The sequence below is a fragment of the Labrus bergylta genome, chromosome 12, assembly GCF_963930695.1.
Source record: "Labrus bergylta chromosome 12, fLabBer1.1, whole genome shotgun sequence".
In the NCBI taxonomy this organism is placed as follows: Eukaryota; Metazoa; Chordata; class Actinopteri; order Labriformes; family Labridae; genus Labrus; species Labrus bergylta.
In genome coordinates this window covers 10,003,909-10,024,395 of record NC_089206.1, presented here as the reverse complement: position 1 = coordinate 10,024,395, position 20,487 = coordinate 10,003,909, and the positions used below count along the sequence as shown (strand labels likewise).

At 44.0% G+C, this 20,487-nt stretch overlaps 1 protein-coding gene across 1 annotated transcript; it reads right to left on the bottom strand.

Annotated features, from left to right (window-relative positions):
* Positions 1-1,822: 1,822 nt before the first annotated feature.
* Positions 1,823-18,819, bottom strand: baz2a (bromodomain adjacent to zinc finger domain, 2A). The gene is made up of 30 exons (XM_020640813.3): positions 18,633-18,819; positions 17,176-17,299; positions 16,139-17,014; positions 13,639-15,519; positions 13,040-13,315; positions 12,147-12,521; positions 11,980-12,040; positions 11,282-11,390; positions 11,031-11,132; positions 10,696-10,918; positions 10,544-10,605; positions 10,391-10,456; positions 9,905-10,288; positions 9,562-9,816; positions 9,245-9,459; positions 9,066-9,140; positions 8,795-8,969; positions 8,636-8,698; positions 8,396-8,540; positions 7,680-8,290; positions 7,256-7,595; positions 6,979-7,134; positions 6,647-6,807; positions 5,921-5,986; positions 5,518-5,801; positions 5,077-5,212; positions 4,807-4,953; positions 4,374-4,624; positions 4,091-4,234; positions 1,823-3,756 (listed from the first exon to the last, which is right to left on the bottom strand). The coding sequence occupies exons 2-30, from the start codon at positions 17,297-17,299 to the stop codon at positions 3,597-3,599; spliced, it is 7,923 nt and encodes a 2,640-aa protein (XP_020496469.2). The 5' UTR covers positions 18,633-18,819; the 3' UTR covers positions 1,823-3,596.
* Positions 18,820-20,487: the final 1,668 nt, after the last annotated feature.

Here is a 20,487-nt window from a genome sequence, read left to right as displayed (position 1 = left end):
GCTGACACTGACACAATTTCCCACACACAAATATATACACACACACACACACACACACACTCTCCAAAAGTGCCAGCTCAAGGATTTGAGAGAGCCATAGAGGGCAACGGGAGAGGGAGAATGTACCATGAGACCAAAAACACTTTGTCTGTCTAACGCTAATTATTTATGTCCGTTTAATGTGCTTTTTAGATTCAAAGGTAGAATATAAGTGTGTGTGTGTGTGTGTGTCGCTCTTATGTCTGTTCCTCTGAAGAGCAGCTGGGAGTGATGGTAGGACGTTCCCTGCAGCATGTGCCTCAGACAGGACCCTCCAGGTAGCTGCAGAGCCCCGCCCACATACTTCAACATGTTTCCATCATTGTTTAAGTGCTCTTTTTCCCCTTCAATGTAAAAGTTCACAGTAGGCCTGTGTTTGGATATACTCAGAGTTATAGTAGAGGTATGAGGTTAAGGATGTGTGAGACTTTTAAAAAAAATGTATATATATATATATATATATATATATATATATATATATATATCCCCTTGCCATTAAAAATAGGTGTTTTAAAAGTTTTACTTTATTTTCATGTATGCTGCTGTTGTGTTGAGAATACACAAGTAGGAGGACATAACCTGTCGGCACCCCCAAATGTACCTCACAATTCATACTTTATTTATTTTGACAAATATTAAGTGTTTCATAGTTGTGTATGAAATGTGCTTATGAGTGGTCACGAAACACCAAAAAACCCATCAGTCAATCCGTTTATTTCTAATAAATTATTGACAATGAACTTAGTAGCGCTAATACATATATGAATAATACAGACATGGTCGGTCAGGTTGTTTTTTAAGGCATGTTGGCTTGTGGTCTAACGTGCCCGGTTTTGTAAATCAACAAGGAGAGGGATTACTGCATATACACTTGAATATGATGCTTTACAGGCGTCTCATAAATTAATATACATCTTTCCCTTCAATGAGGGATTCTTTTTCTTTTGCAACAGTCCGCCTGTTTATTCTTTGATTGTTTGATTGGTGAATGGTAGAATGATTAGTGCTGGTTCACAGAGACTGTGGTGATATAATGGCTTATTTTGTGTGATCTACTTCATGTCTTTTATGACTAAGAAAAGTAATTGAAGTAATCTGAATGAGAACAATCCTCCAATCTACCATTCTTCACATTTACAGGAACACATTATGACAACGGCACACATGACCTTCCAGAAAGGTCAGATTGTGTGTCATTAATCATGTTTTCAGTAAAACGTACAGTATAAAAACATTGCATTCATATCAGTTTCCAATTTTTTCAAGTGATATGTTGTGGTTTTTATCTTCTTTGTTGCCATGCTAGCTGTACTCTATATAAGGTAGAAGTAAAATAGTTGTAATTCTTTTTTTTTTTTTTTTGGGGGGCTTTTTATGAGTTTGTGTAGAGATATGACAGTGGATAGTCAGAAATCGGGGAGAGAGAGAAATTACATGCTGGAATGGAGCCACTGGTTGGATTTGAACCCGGGACCGCCCGCTTGGAGGACTACAGCCTCCGTACATGGGGCGCACGCCCTAACCCCATATTCCTTTTTGTTAATTTAACCAACATTGACTGTATTTCTTGAGTCCATTCATACCAGTTATTAGCCATGGGCATCACAACCAGAGAGTCAGGAGGAGCTGAAGCTTTTCCCAGTATGCATCGGGCAAGTAGGCAGGATCCTTAGAGAATGTATCCAAGCATACACAAGTCAGACAAACACAGCAACACAAAACATTCACAGACAACAAACAAGGCAAACCAAAAACATTCAGATCCAAGACCAGAGGGAAATAATACTTTCTACTAGATGTGGTTTTATTCAACTCACAGTACATTCTACAGATGCACACGTGTTACATCACCTTAATACAACAGAGTCCTGTAATACCTCCTCTTAAAAATGATGAATTGGTCCTAAAAATATAAAGGAACAAATTTAAAGTCACCAAAACTGTACATTATTAAAAATTCACGTAACACCACGTTTGGTTTTCATGTCGTCTTTTTTTTTCTTCTTTTTTTTGAAAAAACGTCTGTCCCTTAACGTGTACTGAGGAACATGAATGTTGATTTCCTATCAACGGATCAGAGTTCAGTGTAAGAAACGTGTTTAAATAAAACCCAGACTGTGGAGTCGTCCCGTGGCCTTCAGAGCACATCAACCATGCCCCCGCAACATCGTACGCTGGCCCTCGAAAAGCACAAAAAAAAAAAAAAAAAAATCAAAAAGGAATGTGAGACTGAAAACCAGGGAGGAATGCAACGTCTTAATCATTATCAGAGCAACTTTGCAATGTTAGTCTTTAAAAGTGGGAGGATTTCAGATTTGCACATAACTACCTTCGCGATGTTTCTCCTGCCTTGACAAGCGAAGAACAAACCAAAGCCAAAGCGTCATTTTCATCACATCACAATTAAAGTATTGAAGCTGAAAACACTGTCTTGTCTTACGTAAGAGACGCGATTTAGAACTGGTCTGTACAGTCTGTTATCGGATCAGGTGTCACTCTGCCGTTTATTCAACAAGAGAGGACAGTAAAATGTGGGCCTATCAGAGCAGACTATCTGAGCCAAACTTCAAATCCTCCTGTTTCAGAAACCAGTGTCTTTCACACAGCAGCAGCAGGTGTGTGTGTTTGTGTGTGAGTGTGAGTGTGTGTGAAATCATGTGTATGTTGGTGAAGAGTGTGAGTGCACGACTTTAAGTGGAGGTTATACAACGTCTACTCGTGACAGTCCAAGAAGAGATTCCTTAAGTTTAACTGGCCTTTCATAAATGGTCAAGACATTTCTATAAGGTCATCTGTACACATCCACTACAAGCTATTGCTATTAAATAATCCCAGCTATTGTAATCTGTATATATATTTATATATAGAATATATAATAAAAATATATTGAGCAAAAAAGTTACTTCTATGCATAAGACCACGTTACATTACATTTCTATTGAACAGGTAAGAAATGGCCCGAGCTCTGTGAGGAGTTTTGATCCATTTAGTTGTCGAGTGGTGCCGAGCAGGTCCAGTGTGCAGCGGTGAGGCTGCCATAGTGTGTGATCAGTCCCCGACCTTCAACGCGAGTCTGAAAGCCAAAGCACTCGGGGCCCGAGACGGTGTCATCAACCCGCAGAGGGGGGGGAGGGGGGAGGAGGGAGGGGGGAGGAGGGGGACCTGACCGAAGGCCTCGCAACGACATGGAGCGTGTGAAGGGACGTGACAGCCAGGGGAACTCAAAGAAGAAATGAGGTGTTGAAGAGAAGATGAGACGACATGTAAAGGAAGGAAGATAAAGTGTGCCGTGTACATGCAGTCACTCTCCGTGATTGGGAAATGAGTACAAGAAGTTCAAGCCAGTTCAGTTGTGGGCCTGGAAAATAAGAGGCCCGTAGAGGGGACAATAACAGACAAATAGCCAAAATCTATACATATACACCTATACATGAGAGAATACACATAGCTGGAAGAACCTCCAGAGAGTCTTTGCAGTGATGGAGAGAGTGTTTGACTGGTACGCCGAAAGCACCAACAGTATACAGCCCCACCATGAGGGGAAACGCTGCAGGCTCCTATTTGTCTTTATTCGAGTAGAACTCCGCCCAGCGGCTCTCAAAGAAGCGCCTCATGGCGTGTCCAGCTATCCCCACCTCTGACGTGTCCTCGTTGAACATCTCGCAGTTGTTGAAGATGAGGTGAGCGTCTGCCGCAAACTCCTCACAGCTGCAGTACCTGAGACAAAGAGAGAGAGGAGAAGGAGATTTAACAATGTGTAATTTATGTTGTTTTCTCAGCCTCTTTTTCTCTCTTCCTGTTTTTAAGAAAGCCACTTCTTCATGTTGTCGTCAGTATAAGGAGAGGGCTGACAGGGGAAGACTTTGATATAGGCTGTATGGCTTTCTGATTTAAACGTGGAGGTTTATATTTCAAATACAAGTCAAGTTGGTCAAAGATAATTACTTTGAGTGAGAGATTCCACCTCTACATGTGACTGTGTATTTTGTATGAAAAAAAACAAGAGGATGAATTAAGTAGTGATGAAATGTGTCAGATTATCTGCTCTTACCCGCCCTGCAGCAGTCGTTCTCTCATGGTGAGGAAGTCCATGGGGTTCTTGATGATGCGACGGTAGCCTGGCACCAGTCGGGGGTTGACGGGTTCAAGGAATGGCCAGGCATCTGCATGAGACTCCATCTCCATGAGAATGATCCTGCAGGGAGACGAAATACAATCACGACCAAAGATCCATCACAGCAAAAGGTTCAGAAAAAACAAACAAACTTGATTTTAAAGAAGGAAAAGATAAGTCTGCATGTCAACAACTCGACAGAGATGGAGGCGTGACTCACTCGCAGAAGGTGAGGTCGGGCTGGTTGCGTGTTGTCATGCGGCGACGTTTAGTGCCGCCTCCGTCTCCAGAGGAACGAGAAGATGAGGAGGGCGCCGCTGGCTCCTTGTACCGTGTTGCCATGCCGCCGCCGCCGCCGCTACTGCGCCGCAATGTTGGCGTCGTCGTCTCCTCTTCAGAGCTGTCATCTTCGTATCTCCTCTTTTTCACCCTGGTCCTCTTTTTGGACGAGCGCGGGGAATCACTTTCGTCCTGTGAGACAGCAAATGAGAAAGCGGGATTTTGCCGATGAGAAACGAGTGCCAAAGTTCAGGTTACTTGGAGGAAAAATGGAAGCACAATATTCTTAAGAGTAAACTTTAAAAAAAAACAAAAAAAAAAACAAGCTAATTTATTCTGAAAGTTTTGCTCAGAAACACAGAACTGGTTTTGACCTTGGCAACGCAGGTAGGACAAAACCAGTCTCCCTCTGGCACCTGGGTGATTTTGGGCTTGAGGCAGTACATGTGGCAGCCACGATCACACCCGTCACACAACAATAGGCAATCGTCATCGTCTCCCTTCCTGCAGACCTGGCAGTTCTAAAAAAAATAATAATAATAAAATAAATTGCGATCACGTAGAAGAAGTCTTAATGGTCGGAATCGCAACTAATTGAATTGTGTTACTTGGTGCACTGAAGGATTAGTGGGAAAGATTCTTACCACTTTAGTCACAGATCTCTCCCAGGCGATGGCCTTCTCCAGCTGAACTAAGCACAGACAGAGCTGTGGAGCACTGCGACAGCGATCCAGAGCCTGTCGCCACGTTCGTAGTCGAGACGTTATCTCACTTTCCAGACTGGGAGATAAGAGCATTACGACAATAATGTTGGAAACCCTTTTTGTCTTTTTAGTTCAGGCAAGAAGTACAGTTAACTGAATAACAGTGTGATGACATCATAATACAACGTCAAAGAAAAAAAAAAAGTAAAAGTAATTTTGAAAGAAAGACAATAATGGAGACAAAAAAAGTCAATAAATACAATAATTAAATACATACAATCCCCCTGCATCATTCTGTCATTTCAATTAAACTACTAATGAACTCATTTATTTTACTGCACAAGAAACATCTTAACCCTAAAGAACGTCTGTCATTCTAACCTGATGACATCCATGGTCAGCTCCTCTCCCGGAGTCGGGGTGAGAGGAGCGAGTCGCATCACCTCAGCGGGGTTCCACAGCGGCTCCTTCAGGTAGCGTCTCTCAATGTTTCGCTCCAGATTAGCCAACCGCAGCATGGCTAAGTCCAGCGGGTGTGTGGCGATACGTGGCAGGCCCGACCACTCCTTCTTGGTCCGCACGGTCCAGTCGTCCTGCGGGTCGGCGTCGTGCTCGTAGTACTGGAGGTCGTCCCGGGTGGAGTCCGGATCTGGGATCGTGTAGGGCTTGAGTAGAGAAAGAGAGTGAGTAAGCATCAGCGAGGGAGACAGATATACGGATGTTTAGCGTAACTTCCTGTATCGAAGACGGAACAATCATTTTATAGAAGTGATTAAAATGATACCTGAAATTCTGCCATCGGCGTCTCTCCATTAGGTTCTGCTTCATTTACTGCACCCTGAGGAAGAGCCTTAAAAAAAACAATGATGATTATTACTCACTAAGAACTACAATTATTCTTGGCTAACTTTCATATTGGCGAGGATGAGATTAAAATACACACAAACCCAGGGACATGACCATGTAGGCAGATTAATACTTCAATATTTGATAGTAGGATGGAAATTTCATTCAACTATTCTTCAGGATGTCTTTATTTGATACTTTGACAGGTGAATGAGGGAAATTCTGCCTTAAGGAGGAGACCAAACTTTTTGTTAATTATTATCTACATGTTGGAATATTATCTCTGCAGCTCTTAACAGACGGACTCTCTAACAACATCACCACCTCATGCTACACACTGTGTTAGTGTGTAATTTTACATTATTGTATTTTTTTAATTTAAATTATGTAAATATGTTTGATTTGATTTAAACTTCTATTTTTATTTTAATAAGTATATTCCCGTCCCCCGTTTTCGGGAGCCGCTGTAATGCACAAATTTCCCCCACGGGGGATCAATAAAGTTTATCTTTATCTCACCTCTTTAATTCACTGTTAATATCTACTTGTATATCTTCTTATTGTGTTTGAAAAAGTCACACTTAATTTCATGTTGTTGTTTTTTTTTTAAAGCAGTGTGAGTTGTAGTAGTTTGAAATGTTAAAAAGGTGAGGGGATTTCTCACCTTGAGGTGTAGGTCAGCTGCTATGACCCTCTGCTCCAGATCCTCCACCCACTGGAGGGTGCTGATGTCAGTCTCCAATGTCTTCTCCTGCACTTGCCAGGGCTGCTGCAGAGCCTCCATCAGCACATCCTTCTCCTCAACCTTCAACTCAAACATCGGGTCTAGCCGGAAATGACACAAACATTTGTTAAGGAAATGAAACACAAAAGGGGAAAACGTGTAAAGAGATGTCTGGATGATGTCGAGTCAAAACATTTATTGGAAAGAGTTCAGTTGTTGGGTGGCAAATCCAACCGTGCAAGTACGATAAAGGAATAACCAACAACACTCACCGTTGATAGTTTTCGTGCATATCTCAGTCAAACTCTCCATGTGTTTGGCCAAATGCTTATGGAGCACCTTCTCCCTGATGCCCCTCGGGTGAAGCGCCTGTAAGGTGCTGTACAGTTCGGCTGGATCCTTGATCCACCACCAGCCCCGCACCATAGCTGCAAAAGAAACACGTGTGACACAGCCAATTAATAATTAAAAAAAAAAAGAACAATGGCTCTGCGTGTTTATCACTCAGAAAACATGATACAAATCATTTTACAAGCAGGTACTACATACATGCTGGGATGGGTTTGACCACCAGCTGAGTGAAGTACTGCTGCTCCAGCTCCTGAAACACGGCATTTGGAGGTCGACCTCGGCGTTTCGCTGCAGCTCCTCTCGGCCCTCTGCGAGCGGGACTACTGCCCCTGCTGCCTCTCCTCCGCCTGCGAACTGCCCTGCCGGGGGTGGCTGGGGCAGGCTTGGCAGGAGGAATGGCTGCTGGAAGAAACTGAGGGGGTATGGATGGTTGGGCAGAAGTAAGAACAGCTGGGGAAAGGGGTGTAGGGGGGACGTCCTGCGGTGTTGCTGGTGTCACAGGGTCAGAAGAGGCCAGGCCAGGTAGAAGTTGGTCCGGCTGAGGGGAAGCAAGACGTTGTTTATTAATACATCGTAAGAAAGAATGATTTAATGTAATTGTGGTAAGATTATTATTTCAAACCTGCACAAGTGGATCAGCAAGTGAAGGCAGAGGACTTGGGATCTGAGGGAGGAGTTTTGGGGGGGATCTGGGTGGGTTTGGTATCTGGTGCTCGGTCAGAGAGTTATCGTCACATGGTTGTTTGGGGAGCAGGTTGAACCAGTGCCCCTGTTTCTCTGCCATCTCCTTCACACTCTCCTCCGGCCGGTTACCCTCTGGAGCGTCGCCTGCTGCTGAGCATGTGCCGTTGGTCACCGCTTCCTGTGATTGGCTGAGCCAGCTCTGGTAGGCAGCTTGCGTGAGCTCATGTGTTCCGCTGTTCGGTGATCCAGGTCCTTCTTCCCCTCCAGACCGGGCGCTACTTCGACGCCTGCGCCGGATCTTTGCCGTGCGGAGGTGAAGCTCTACTTCTGGTTTGATCTTTCGGGGGCGTCCTCGTCCTCGTGGTCTGCTCATGAGGGAGGCGGTGCCAGGGAGGGGGTCCTCCTCTGGGGAGAAGGTCTCGGCCTTGGTGGAGGTAGCGGAGGAAGGCAGAGTCGGAGGGGGAGTGGTAGGCATGGTGGTCTCCTCAACTTTGGGCTCCTTTTTGAGGAAGGTGACGGGAACTTCGGCTATAAGAACATCTTCTGAAGCTGCGAGATCAAATTTGAGAGTTTGGATAAAACATAGGAACAAATTTGTTGAATATCAAAATGGGAGAAATAACATTTCCTTTGAATATATAAACAGAGACTCACTCAGCAGCTCCTCTGGCCCCTCGACCAGAACTCCTCCAAGGTGAGGTAGAGCCAAGTATCTGCGTCGGTACCGGTCCTGGCCCAGCAACACAGCCCGCATGGAATGAGACGACTGTAGCAGCTTTTTACGGAAAAACGCTTGGCGCTGTGGAGAGAGAAAAAAAAAAGAAAAAGGAGGGATATTTAATACAAAAGAACACAAAATGTAAAACGATGTAACTAGAGTAGCAGCGGACTCACCTTGGTTAGCTTATCTATCTGCCTTTCAAGTTCTGGAATGCTTGCATTAGTAGGGCTCTCACTCTGAAACACAAGCGATACAAATTAAATGTTGGAACCATTTCTACACCTGCAAAAAGAAAAGAAAAAGAAAAAAAAAGCACAGGAGGCAATACATACATCACTGAGTTTTGGCTCTTCTTTGCGTGACCTGCGGCTGCCTCTCTCCATGACCAGGCCGCTCTCCTCCAGGCTGAGGTTCTCCTCCTCGGCCACTCTAGCACTGCGCCTCCTCTCCTCAAAACACAGCTCTTCTTCTGAGCGTCCTGTGCGACGTGCTAGGGCTGCCTTCAGTCTGCAAGAGGGAAAATTAATCAGTGTGTGCCTTTAACTACCAGTACAGATTATCTGTGATATTTTCTGTATTTGAAGAGTGAAAAGATAATCTTACTTGCGCAGTTTCCCCTCAATTATCCACTTGTTCTTCCTGTAAGTTGCCATGTTTTCCAATGTGTTGTCAATGTCACTGAAATTCAACATTTACACATTAGCACCGAAAGTCATGAGGTAGGAACAAACATGTAGGGTAAAGAGAAGCCTACAGAATAAATAACAAGTTATTGTTCTCACCTCGTCACAATGTTGCTACTGTTGAGCTCTTCCACCAGGAAACCCAGGATGGCTGCCTTGGTGTCAGGCGGCAGGGCGTGAAATGTTTTGGTCCGCAGCGTGTTGCAAACCTCGGTATTGAAACCGTGCGCTTCAAGGAAGATCCGCAGAACTTCTGAGATGGTACTGCGGGTCAGCTCCAACTCAACCAGCTTGTCCCCGAGGATCTTCACCGACTGAAGGGTGAGACGAGAGGAAAAAGTAGATTAGGAAGTTTGTTTTGGTTTATCAGGGATTTCACTATAGCAGAGATCTTTTGCTCCTACTGTATAACACACCTGATAATATGATGGCAGGCCTGGATCGTGGAGAGCGGCCTCCACCAGCTTTATCAGCAGGTCCTGGACCTCTACTTGGCTGTCCCCCAGGCCTAAGAGCCCCTCCTGCAGCGTAGCCAGGCTGGGGATGTCGTTGGGTACATTGAGACCAATCACTTTTCCATAGCCATGGAGGAACTCAACCACAGTCAAGCAGTGTGCAAAAGATGTGCCAGATAGAACCACACCAGGGATATGGGAGAGCTCTGGAAGAGGCTGATTGAGAAAAATGTAAAAAGTCATTAATACTTTAAAATATCACACTGCTAATAAAGCAGGTTTCATTAAAAAAAAGAAAACTCACTTTGTGGTCTGTGAGACACATGTCCTCTGTTGGCTTCTTCAGCTCCTCTGCGATCAGCTGCTGCCTCCTCCTCTCCTCCAGGCGTCTCTGGGCCTGCGCTCTCCTCTCTGCTGCCCTCTTGGCTGCCTGAGCGGCCTGAGCTGCAGCCTCTGCCTCTGCCTGAGCTTTAGCCAGAGCCTTGGCTTTACTGCGGGCACCCAGCACCCTCTTACCCTGGGCTATCCTCTCCTCATCGGTCTGCTGTACTGGTGGAGGAGCCTCGACTTTCACTGACCTCCTGCGGCCGGGCTTTTTGGGCTCTGCAGGTGCTGGCTGTGTGACCTGTGGCGCTGTCGGGTCCGTCGGTTCAGCCTTCAGCTCGACGTGCTTGGCATTTTGTTCAAGCTGAACCCACGAAAGGAAAGAAAGAACAGATTGAGTTGAGGACAAGGCGCAGCTGAGAGGGACACTTCTGATATTCTTTCTGTGTCGAGTTGTATTCTCTACCTTGGCTTTCCTTTTTTCAAGCTTCATCTTCTTAATCTTTGCATCATCCCTTCTCTTCATTCTTGCCTAAACAAAAATACAAGAACAAATTCAGGATTACAAGTCAAAGGCATCACAGTTAGATCATAAACCTCTGAACGTAACGATACACACCTTTTTCTTCATCTTCTTTTTGATTTTTGCAAGTTTCTCCTTTTCCTCCTCTGTGAGAGCTTCTGCAAAGGGGAACAAAAAAAGATTACACGACAAGCTACAGACACATCCTTATACATACACGCTACCTAATGCAGCCTGCATCCACTCACCCTTTGCCTCAAGCCGATTCAAAAGCTTGGCATCAACTTTGCTGAGGAGGTCCACCATCTTCGGTTTGGGAGGTCGACCCGGGCGGCGGGGCGGCCCTGCCTTCAGTCCACGAGCTCTGCGAGGTTTCTCTTTGTCAGGGTTTGGAGGACGACCTCTCCGGCCGGTGATGGCCATGATCATAGAGGGAACCTCCTCGTTGGCCAAAAGGGTCCACTTCATACCCTGTTACATATACAAGAGATTGATTAGTCCCTTAAATGTATTCTTCACAGTTCTTAACCCATCATTTTAACAGTTAGGTAGTTATTGTTGGTGAATGGCTTCGTAAACAGACCTCAGGAGTTTCTCTTTCTTCATAAAAATCTCCAACAGGCATGCGTGGGCTGAAGCTGAAGTGTTCCCTGCTCACCACGCTGTCTGTGTGCCTCTTCAAGTACTGCGTGAAGACATCAGGAGAACAGAGAAAGGGCATCATGGTCGGTGTTTTGACATCAACAACACATCAGCAGATGTATTTGCCTTGACAAGCAGGGATTTTAATAAACTGATGACTGAAGGTTTTGCTCGATAGCCAGGTAAACGTACCTTGATTATTTCTGGGAACTGCTTCATCCTCCTTCCACAGGGCGTGTAATACCAGGTCTCACCCTTCATGCGGTCCTCCGTTTTCTTCACACGAATCTCCCTCTTCCAACTGCAGTTCAGAGAGTTCATTGTTACATGACTGTTTTCTTTGACAGAGCAGCAAAGAGTGGCTGTTCCAAAAAACACTTTTTTCACACAAAAAGAGTGAGGCATCTGTAAATATATTTACAAGTTATTGAAATCTGCTTTTTTATAATTTTTCTTTTGGGGGGGGGGGGGGGGGGGGCACTTTAATAGGACAGTGGATAGAGCAGGAAACAGGGGACAGCAACACTGACAGCATACCAAAGGCCTACAATGGAAACTTTAAAGCTACTTTTAAAAATATCTAGTGACAGTTAAGGATCACCAATTCTCTTTTTTTTTTTTTTTTTTTTTTAAGTAAAACTGGGGTTGAAAATGATCACATATTAAGGGCTTCACAGTTTATATATCAGATTTATTTATTTATTTATAGAGGAAGGATCAGATTCTGAACAGAACTCTGTGCAGGAAATACACTTCAGATTTGGGTTTGCGGAAGTATTTTGCGGAAGGTCTTGAATCATTATTCATTGGTGATTTAAATTAAACGCATTTTAGCACAGGAAGGCTTCTTTTTCAACAATATGATGAATACATTCCATGAGGAAACGTACCCGTGCTGCATTGGGAACTGAACCTGCTCCTCAGTCGCGACCCTCCGTCCTCTAGATTCACCTGTCAGATCAAAAGCGCACAACCATTATAAGAGTTAAACTGTTAAAAAGTTACAATAAAGTGTCATTATAATGACGTGCAACGCCCTCACAAACCCCTTCGTTACCTGCAGTGGAGCTGTCGTCGTCATTTTCGTCTGCGCCATCTGCAGCTTTTTCTTTGTCCTTTTTGGGTGTTTTTACGAGGTTTCCTTCCTTGTCTTGTTTCTTGGCCCTTTTCCCCTTCTTGGGTTTCTCCACTGATGTGTCGATAGCTGAAGCGTTTGCCAGCACAGCATCAATCGTGTCCGTGACGGTATCGAACTCTTCCGTGGATGGCCCGGCTTCTCCACATCCATCTGATGTTTCTTTGACATCGCCTTTGAGAGGCTTCTTCCTCTTTCTGCCCCTTCCTGTCCCCTCCGCTTTCTTTACTCCCTCCTCATCAGCCTTCACCACTCTAGGGGTTCGGCCCCTGGGCTTCCGCTGGGTCCCCTCTGGAGCTTAGAATAAAAGAGAAAAACACCAAGATGGTATATAAGTAGACGGGAAACAATATATATTTTATATATGTATGACACACAGGAATATAAATACAAGGCACGTAAAGAAACTAGAGAAGCAGGTGTGCAGGTGTGGGAGAAACCTGTAAATGGCTTATAAATAAAAACACACCTATAGACAGATTCAAAGGTAATGAGACAACCAATTAAGTTATGACTTCACATAGAAAGTGCAGAAGTTTTAACATGCAGAGGAGAAGGAACAAGCAAAGAGTTTCTCAGCCTGTTTTTGTTTAAAGTTTAAGACAGAGGGAGATTCATTAAAGTCACATACTCATTCCATGAGACAACTCCCTGATATTTGGTTGAGAATTGATGAAGGGAAGGTTTAATACACAGGGAGATGGAGATTCTTTTATCTTATCTAGTTGGATAATTCAGAAATTATGATTTATCATGATTTCTTTTTCTTTTTTTTTTTTACAACCTCTTCAAACTGTGTTGAAGTAGTTCAGTACCTGGGGTTTTCGTCCACAACGCTTTTGGAGTACGAGGTTTGCGTGTTTTCCCTGGGGTTTTCAGCTGTCCTGCAGCAGCCGACACAGTCTGATCAGTCACTGGTTGGAGCGGGTGGACAGCGGGGCCCTCTGCTGGCGTACTGAAGGCGATGAAGTTCTCGTCTCTCATCTTGAAACTCGGCGGAGTCGAGCTCTCATCTAGTGTGGTCTTTTGGCTGACGCGTCCAACGGAGTCGGGTGCATCAAGTCCTCTGGGTTCCCACTCGGCTTCTGCGCCTGAGATGAAACAACAATGGAGAGTTTTGTGAGCAAAACGAGAAACATGGGATGATTACATAGAAACAGAGAGACAATGAATAATACATAAAGCTACACATTAAGCCAGCACCATAGGAGAGAACATTGTCTGATTGAGAAAGCATTGCTGGTTAATATTACATGATGGTTCTTATTTATTGTAACACATTTAGCATGTGATTAATTTTTTGCTGAGGCTTATATCACGATAAAGATTCATTTATTGTGCAGCTTGACAACATATTTACACTCTTATTTTAAGACTACGTCGCACCATGTGACACAAATTTGAAGAAGAATACCTGGCTGAGATGACAAAAGTGAGCGTGAGTTGGACACATCGCTGAAGTCCAAAGAGGGATCCTCCATCTGAGAGCTGTCGTTGAGAGACGACTGCAGCATGGAGTCACCGGGGATTTGGAAGCTGTCCTTGGTCTCGCCTGCCTCAGATGTTTCTCCTTCCCTGGTGGAGTTCAACGTGTCATCTCTGGAGTCGTCTGCGGAGGAGCTGCTGTCTCTAGTGGTGTCGAACGCAGTAGACTGTTCTTCTTCTGCATGGGAAGTGTTGTCAAACTGAGAAGTGTCCTGTCTGGAGGGGAAGCTGTTGTCAAAGAGAGCGGAGTCATCCACGCACAAGCTACCATCTTCTTCGTGCGAGGCCTCCTCGAAGACAGAGCTGACATGAATTTGAGAGGGGGTGTCAAACTGGGAAGAGTTATCAAAACTGTCCTCATCAGTCAGTTCCAACCTTGTCATGTGGAGGTGGGAGGACTGTCTGAGAGGCATCTGCTCCTCATCCACTTTGCAGGTGACCATGCTTTTCATATGCTGCTGTTCAGATTCTCTCCTTTCATTGCTGGGCTTCTGATCATCAGCTTCTACTCTCTGTGACATGCTTTTTGTGCCAGAATCAAGCTGAGGGAAGTTTTCCTCTTGTTTCCCATTTCTCTTAGTGTCACTGTGATCACGGTGCTCTGGCTGGGGAGACTTAAGAAGATGAGGAGCGGTGGTGTCAGAAGAACGCTGCGCAACGCCAGAACTTCGGACTACTCCTGAAAGCGCAGAAACCAAGGCAGGAGGGCCAGACGCGGGTGCAGTCCTGGAGGCTTGAGTGGTTAGAAGAGGTAGGGTGGACAGAGGTCGGACTGTGGGACTTTCCTGGGCTGAGGGGAGGTTCACGGTGGCAGGTGGTAACGATGCTGCACAGGCAGTTGGAAGACCAGAGTCAGCAGCTGGTGGAGTGTCTGTCTGACGCTTGGGTGTGGATGCTGAAGGAGCTTTTGACACAGTAATGGGAGATGCAGATGTAGATAAACAAGAGCCAGGTGATGCTGCGGTTAGAGGCCCTGATGATACTGAAGGCTTCTCGCCTACTGAGGATGTGGACAATAATTTGGGGGGTCCATGCTTTTCAAGTTGACCTCCATATTTGTCTGGAAAGCAAGGTGTCAGCAGAGGTGGCTTGGACCCTTGAACCATCCGTTGAAGAGGTGAGATAGGTGCAGACACTGAGTAAGAAGACGTGGGCACCAGAGCGGGAGGGGAGACCGTTTTGGGAGGTCCTGATGCTACAGGAGGCAATGAGGACGTGTTCTGATGAGCGACAGACTCTGAGACAGAAGAACCCGATGCAGGTTTAGACACAACATCAGCTGAAGCAGGAGGTGTAGACAACTTTGGAGCCGATGCAGGCAAGGAGGAGGAAGAGGACCCTGCTGACAGATGATTGGATCCAGCAGGAGACGAATCGGTTGCAGCAGAAGCGGGAGGCCTGGGGCACTGCATCATTAAAGGAGGTGTTGTGATTTGTGCCGGGGCAGCTTCGACATCAGGGGGTGACACTGGGGGCACAGGTGGGGATGTGGAAGAATCAAAGTAAGCAGGAGCGGCAGAGACTCGAGGAGGTGTTGAGGCCCGGGCTGTAGACGTTGACACTGCTGCAGGAGGTGTAGATGCAGAGAGCTGGGAGGACATGGACTTAGGGGGTGTTTTCACGGCTGTCTCTCTGACAGACATCTCTGGTCGCGGCGCTGCAGGCTGCTCAGAAGGCTGATGATAATCACTTGTAGGTCCCATGGGGTGGGGTAGGTAACTATCACCTTTGGGCAGCCTTTGGGAAATAGATGCTCTTTCTGTGCCGTTATAATTTGTGTCTACCTCCTTCACAGCTTCTCTTGTATGCCCTGTAAGAGAACAGAATCCAGACAACAGTCAGTAAAAAAAAAAAAACAAGAAAATGTCTGTTGAATCCACAGTAGGGGGTAGTTTTAGTTAAAGTTTGTTTTAAAATAAAATGATCATTTAGAATAACAACACATTTCATACACCGACATGTCCAGAAGTTATAAGCTATTCCTGACATAACACCTCACTAAGTTTTTATACATTTTAATAGTCCAACAGCGCCACCTGCAGGTTGATTCTGGGCACTCATCGCAATGCTGAACACTCGTGTATCATAAATAACTTGCGAGGCATCATTTGCCGTTTTTTTTCCCCTGCGAAATGTTTAAACACTTGGCTGATCAGCAACTGCCGAGTATGTTCAAGAGGGAGAAAACCAAATTACAGTGTGAGTAGAGCTCAACTGGTGACGTTAAAAGGAGGAAGTGAGAAGTAGGAGAGAAGTGTTAAATTTATGAGGAAACCACAAATAAAACGAAAACTTTAGTGTCAAAACCAAGAACCAAACAGTTCCAGACACAAATCAAATAGTTATTACTTTTATGGAAAACAATTAAAGGAAAAAAAAAAAAAAAGAGTCAAAAAGTTGCACAAAAACACAGAGAGTAAAATGGTCACCTTGAACGACAGTAGAGACTCCTAGATTGCCGGCATGGGGGCTCCGCTCCCTGCTGTGGCCCTTGGGGGATCCACTCTCTTGCGCTGTTGATGGTGATATCACTGGTGCCGACGACATCCCAACGGGGAGGGGGCTGCCAGTGCCTCCCCTGCCTAAACTGTGGTGCTGTGGGCTGCCACGTGGAGGAGTAAAATTCTGCGCAGCAGGGGGAATCATCTGAGCCTGGCTTTGGGGCTGAGACTGCTGGGGTGGCTGTTGCGGGGAAGATGGCAGGGAAGGGTGCTGGGGTTGATGCTGGTAGTATGGCATCCCATTAGGCAACATGCCATAGTGCTGTGGTTGCTGGTGCTGCTGGTGGTGTTGGTGTGGGAGGCGATGGGAGTGGAGGTGCTGCTGTGACGGAGGCTGTAAGGACTGCTGCTGGTGATGTTGTGACGGTGTAATTCCAGGATGTGCCTGACTCTGGTAGCTCCCATACATACTGTGGGAATTATAGCTCATCTGCTGCGGGCTAGGGTTGCTCCTGTTCCAGTACTGACTCCCAGTTAGAGGCATGTTTGGTGGGCCTGCCACAGGGGGCTGGTGGGAGGCTTCAACACCCCCATTCAGTTGGTACTGTCCACGTCCCTGGAAGTGGTGCTGTGACTGAGGCTGCACCATCCCAGGAGCGGACTGCTTCTGGTGCATCCCGTGCCCAGGAGGTGTGCCCATGGCTGGACCGTACTGAGGGTGGCCTCCCCACAAGTAGTCGTAGCCCATGCTGCCCTGGTGGTGGTTGCTCATGTGTGGGTAAGGAGCAGTCGGGGGGTTGGAACCAGGCACGCCAGACCCGAGAACAGTAGTAACGCCATTCACATTCATTTCGCCATTCATATCTGTAAAAAAAACACAAGAACATTGGCATTGACTCATAAAATAAAAAGTTGAATATTGTGACGGTTGACTAAAGCAGAAAGTTAAATGGAAATAGCACACGAGAGTACATTTTGAAGTTCATAAATGAACATTTTTTTGTTATTTGTAATAAAATACTTACTCTTCCCCTGCTGAGGAAAACTCATGGAGGACCCGTTAGTATAAAGAGAATCCCCTGAAGAGAGTTTCAGTCCTGAGTTAGCTGAGGAGTGGGTGCCATAGTTGAAATGATTATTTGACTCCATCTAAAAAAAAATAAATAAATAAAAAAAAACAAAACATGGAAAATAAACACTCAAATACTCTCGTGTTCCACTTCCTGCTAAATACATGCACCTTAAAAGAAGCGAAGACGCCTGTACACGTGATGAATCAGCATTTAAATATATATATATATATGTTGTTGTTTTTTTACAGCGCTACGCAATAAGACAAATTCATCACATCAGTACAATACATCTCCTTTGATCATTTTGGCAACAGCATCTTGTGACAACACCATTTCCTTCTAACATCCGTCAAAATGTCGCAGCCAGCAGCAGATTGTGCCCAGGCCTTAGTAATGGATAATCGGGGATATTGCGATAACAAAAAAAAAAAAAAACAGGCTCTTCATATCATTACCTCTGATGAGGGCGCTGCTAACTTGGAAGCAACATCCTCCCCTCAATCCTCAATCCTCAATCCTAGCATGAGAAATGTTTTGGCCCAGGCAGCCACACGGCCAAAACACCAACAATGAACCAGGATTAGCGAGCAATATTTCCTACCACCACCCCCAACTGAAGGAGGTGTTACTTAAAACATGTCGCCGTGTAATACAAAAAAAAAAAAAAAAGTCTCACTCTGTGAACACAGCGTTTCCTAATTCAACACAAGGCCATATCGCAGAGGGCGCCGTGTTGCTGGCTAAAACGCGCTAGCTGCGGTTTCTGAATTGAAACATTTTTTTTTTTTTAAATTAAATCGGCTGTTTTAACAACCGACACAGGACACGTAAGATATCACACTCAACTTTAGTTTTTTTCCCACGAAAACATCAAACCAAATAATCCAAATTCCAAGGTTATTTCAGCTAAATCATCACAATAAAAAAAAAAAAGAAAAAAAGAAAAGCACGCTAGGTAGATGGCTAGCTGTCGGTAGCATCCTTGACGTTACACCCGGAGGAGGAGCGGTACACAAGCTGCGACGTTAGCCGATAGCACAGGTAGCAGGTACCGCAACCACCACGCTTGCTTGCTTGCTGCTGTGGGTCCATTGGTGCCCGTTATCAGCGGACAGGTCGGATGATTAAAATAGATTACGTAGCGGAGTGTTGACAGCGACTGGAGTAAACACAGCCGGACTCACTTTGTTAACAGATGGAGGCGTGCTCCCCCCCTTTTGTTCACGGGGCTAGCAGCTAGCAGCCCAGATGAAGTTACATTGTTTACGCTGCACAGCACACACACAGACACACACATTTTTTTTGTTGTTGTTGTTGCAGAGCATCATCTGCCCACACCATCACCACCATCATCAAAAGTTTCGTTGATAATTCAAGATAAAAAAAAAAAAAGAGAAAAGGGTCCCAACCTTTCAGTCCTTGGATTATCGAAGAGGTGGAGGCTTACCTAAACCTTCATCTAAAAGCAAATATGTGCGGGTGAGGATGGCACACAGGTAAATAATAAACAACTATTCCCTAAACCTTTGGGTATTAAATTAGCAAACATGGCTGGTGTGGTCCAGTGCAGCCATGATCACAGAACAGAGCGAGTAGTAGCTGCGTCAATATCCCGACGACAACAACAAACACATCCGGTCACAGTCCTGCAGGGAACTTCACAAGAAAACAGCTTATCGTAGTAATCATAATAAATAATAATCATCATAATAATAATAATAATAATATTCTTAAGAAGATGAAAAAGAAGAAAAGGAGGAATACGATGCGATATTAAACCATTATAACATGATAATAATTATCATCTTCATATATTAGTGTTTGTTTTTACTAAAATAATTACAAAGAACAAAATGTTCTTAACAGAAGACGCTTTATGTTACGATATCTTACTTTAGTCTACTAGTTTTCGCTACATCGCCGCAATGTTAAACCATTTGAAGACTATTTTGATGATCGATTAATCGGTTTGAGTTTTTTTTTTTTTTTTTTAAAGATAAAGATAAACTTTATTGATCCCCCCCTCCCATGGGGGACATTTTTTGTATTACAGCAGCTCAAGAAAACAGGAAAAAGAGAATAAAATTATTAAAAATAAAAATAAAAATAAAACACAATGTACATCAGTTAAGTATCAGTTCAAGTAGGAAAATCGGAACTTTCGGTGTCAGGCTTATGATGTGGACACTTTGTAGTTTCTTTACTCAACATTCATCTTTAGGTTGAGGATAAAGGTTGTACAAATATCAAATACACTTATTTAATACGCGATTAAATAAGTTTTATACTTCTTCCTACTCCTTTTCAGGCATATCAATTGAATATATGTAATTTTCTTTTTCTTTTTTTGTGAAATAATTTGAACATTGTTTTTTGTTTATTGTATTTTCGTGCTTTTCATTTTGTTTTGTATTTTTGATATGTTTGATTTTATTTGATATGTCTAAAATAAATAAAATCAAGTTGAAATCTTTACCTTTTAAGAATTAGATGGTATTTTAAGGGGAACCTGACAAGGTTAGATAGTGGCAAAGGGAAGCAAAATAAATGAAAGCAAACTAGAATCTATTTAGTTCGTTTGTATCGGTTACATGGATAAGACTTACATTCACGTATTGTATTTTAACCTCTATGATTTTAACGTGCTTATTGATGACGATAGGAAATTCATGTAGCATATTTCAGGCAACTTCACAGAAGTGAAATGGAGGAAATCAGGCCTAAAGAGGAAGTATGCTAATTTTCTGGGCCGAGGATCCTGGAGGCTTCTGGGTCCTAGCGCCGAAAGATACAGCAGTTTTCAACAATTACAATTTAAAAGAAAAAATAAATCTTTTAACAGCAAATAACAAGGTAAACGTTTTCTTGAGTACTGGCGTCATAAGAAGGTAAATATTATTTTAAAAACGATTTCATTACAAACACGTTATATTATATAATTACTTAAGCGTAAACTCCATCCTAAAAAAAAAGAGTTCATATTTAATAGTCTATGCAGCATGACTGCACACTGCTTTATATTTTTAAAACGTAACGATTCTTCATACAAGTTTAGTTTTAGTTCATTCAAAACGTCACACACATACAATTAAGTTAGTTACTTAATTGTTAATGCTGCATGTTAGAAACACATTAACCAAGATAATTTCACATTCCTTTCAAATGAATCCCTTTTCCAAATAATCATGACCCTCCCATTTCAAAACAAAGGCACATGTTTGTACATGAGGTTAATAAAATAAATCATGAAAAATGCATTTAAAA

Coding starts and splice junctions, on each gene's coding strand:
- baz2a (XM_020640813.3), bottom strand. CDS start 17,299: ATGGAGTCAAATAATCATTTCAACTATGGCACCCACTCCTCAGCTAAC. Junction 12,522..13,039: donor GTTGTGGACGAAAACCCCAG/GTACTGAACTAC, acceptor TTTTATTCTAAG/CTCCAGAGGGGACCCAGCGG. Junction 8,541..8,635: donor AGATAGATAAGCTAACCAAG/GTGAGTCCGCTG, acceptor CTCTCTCCACAG/CGCCAAGCGTTTTTCCGTAA.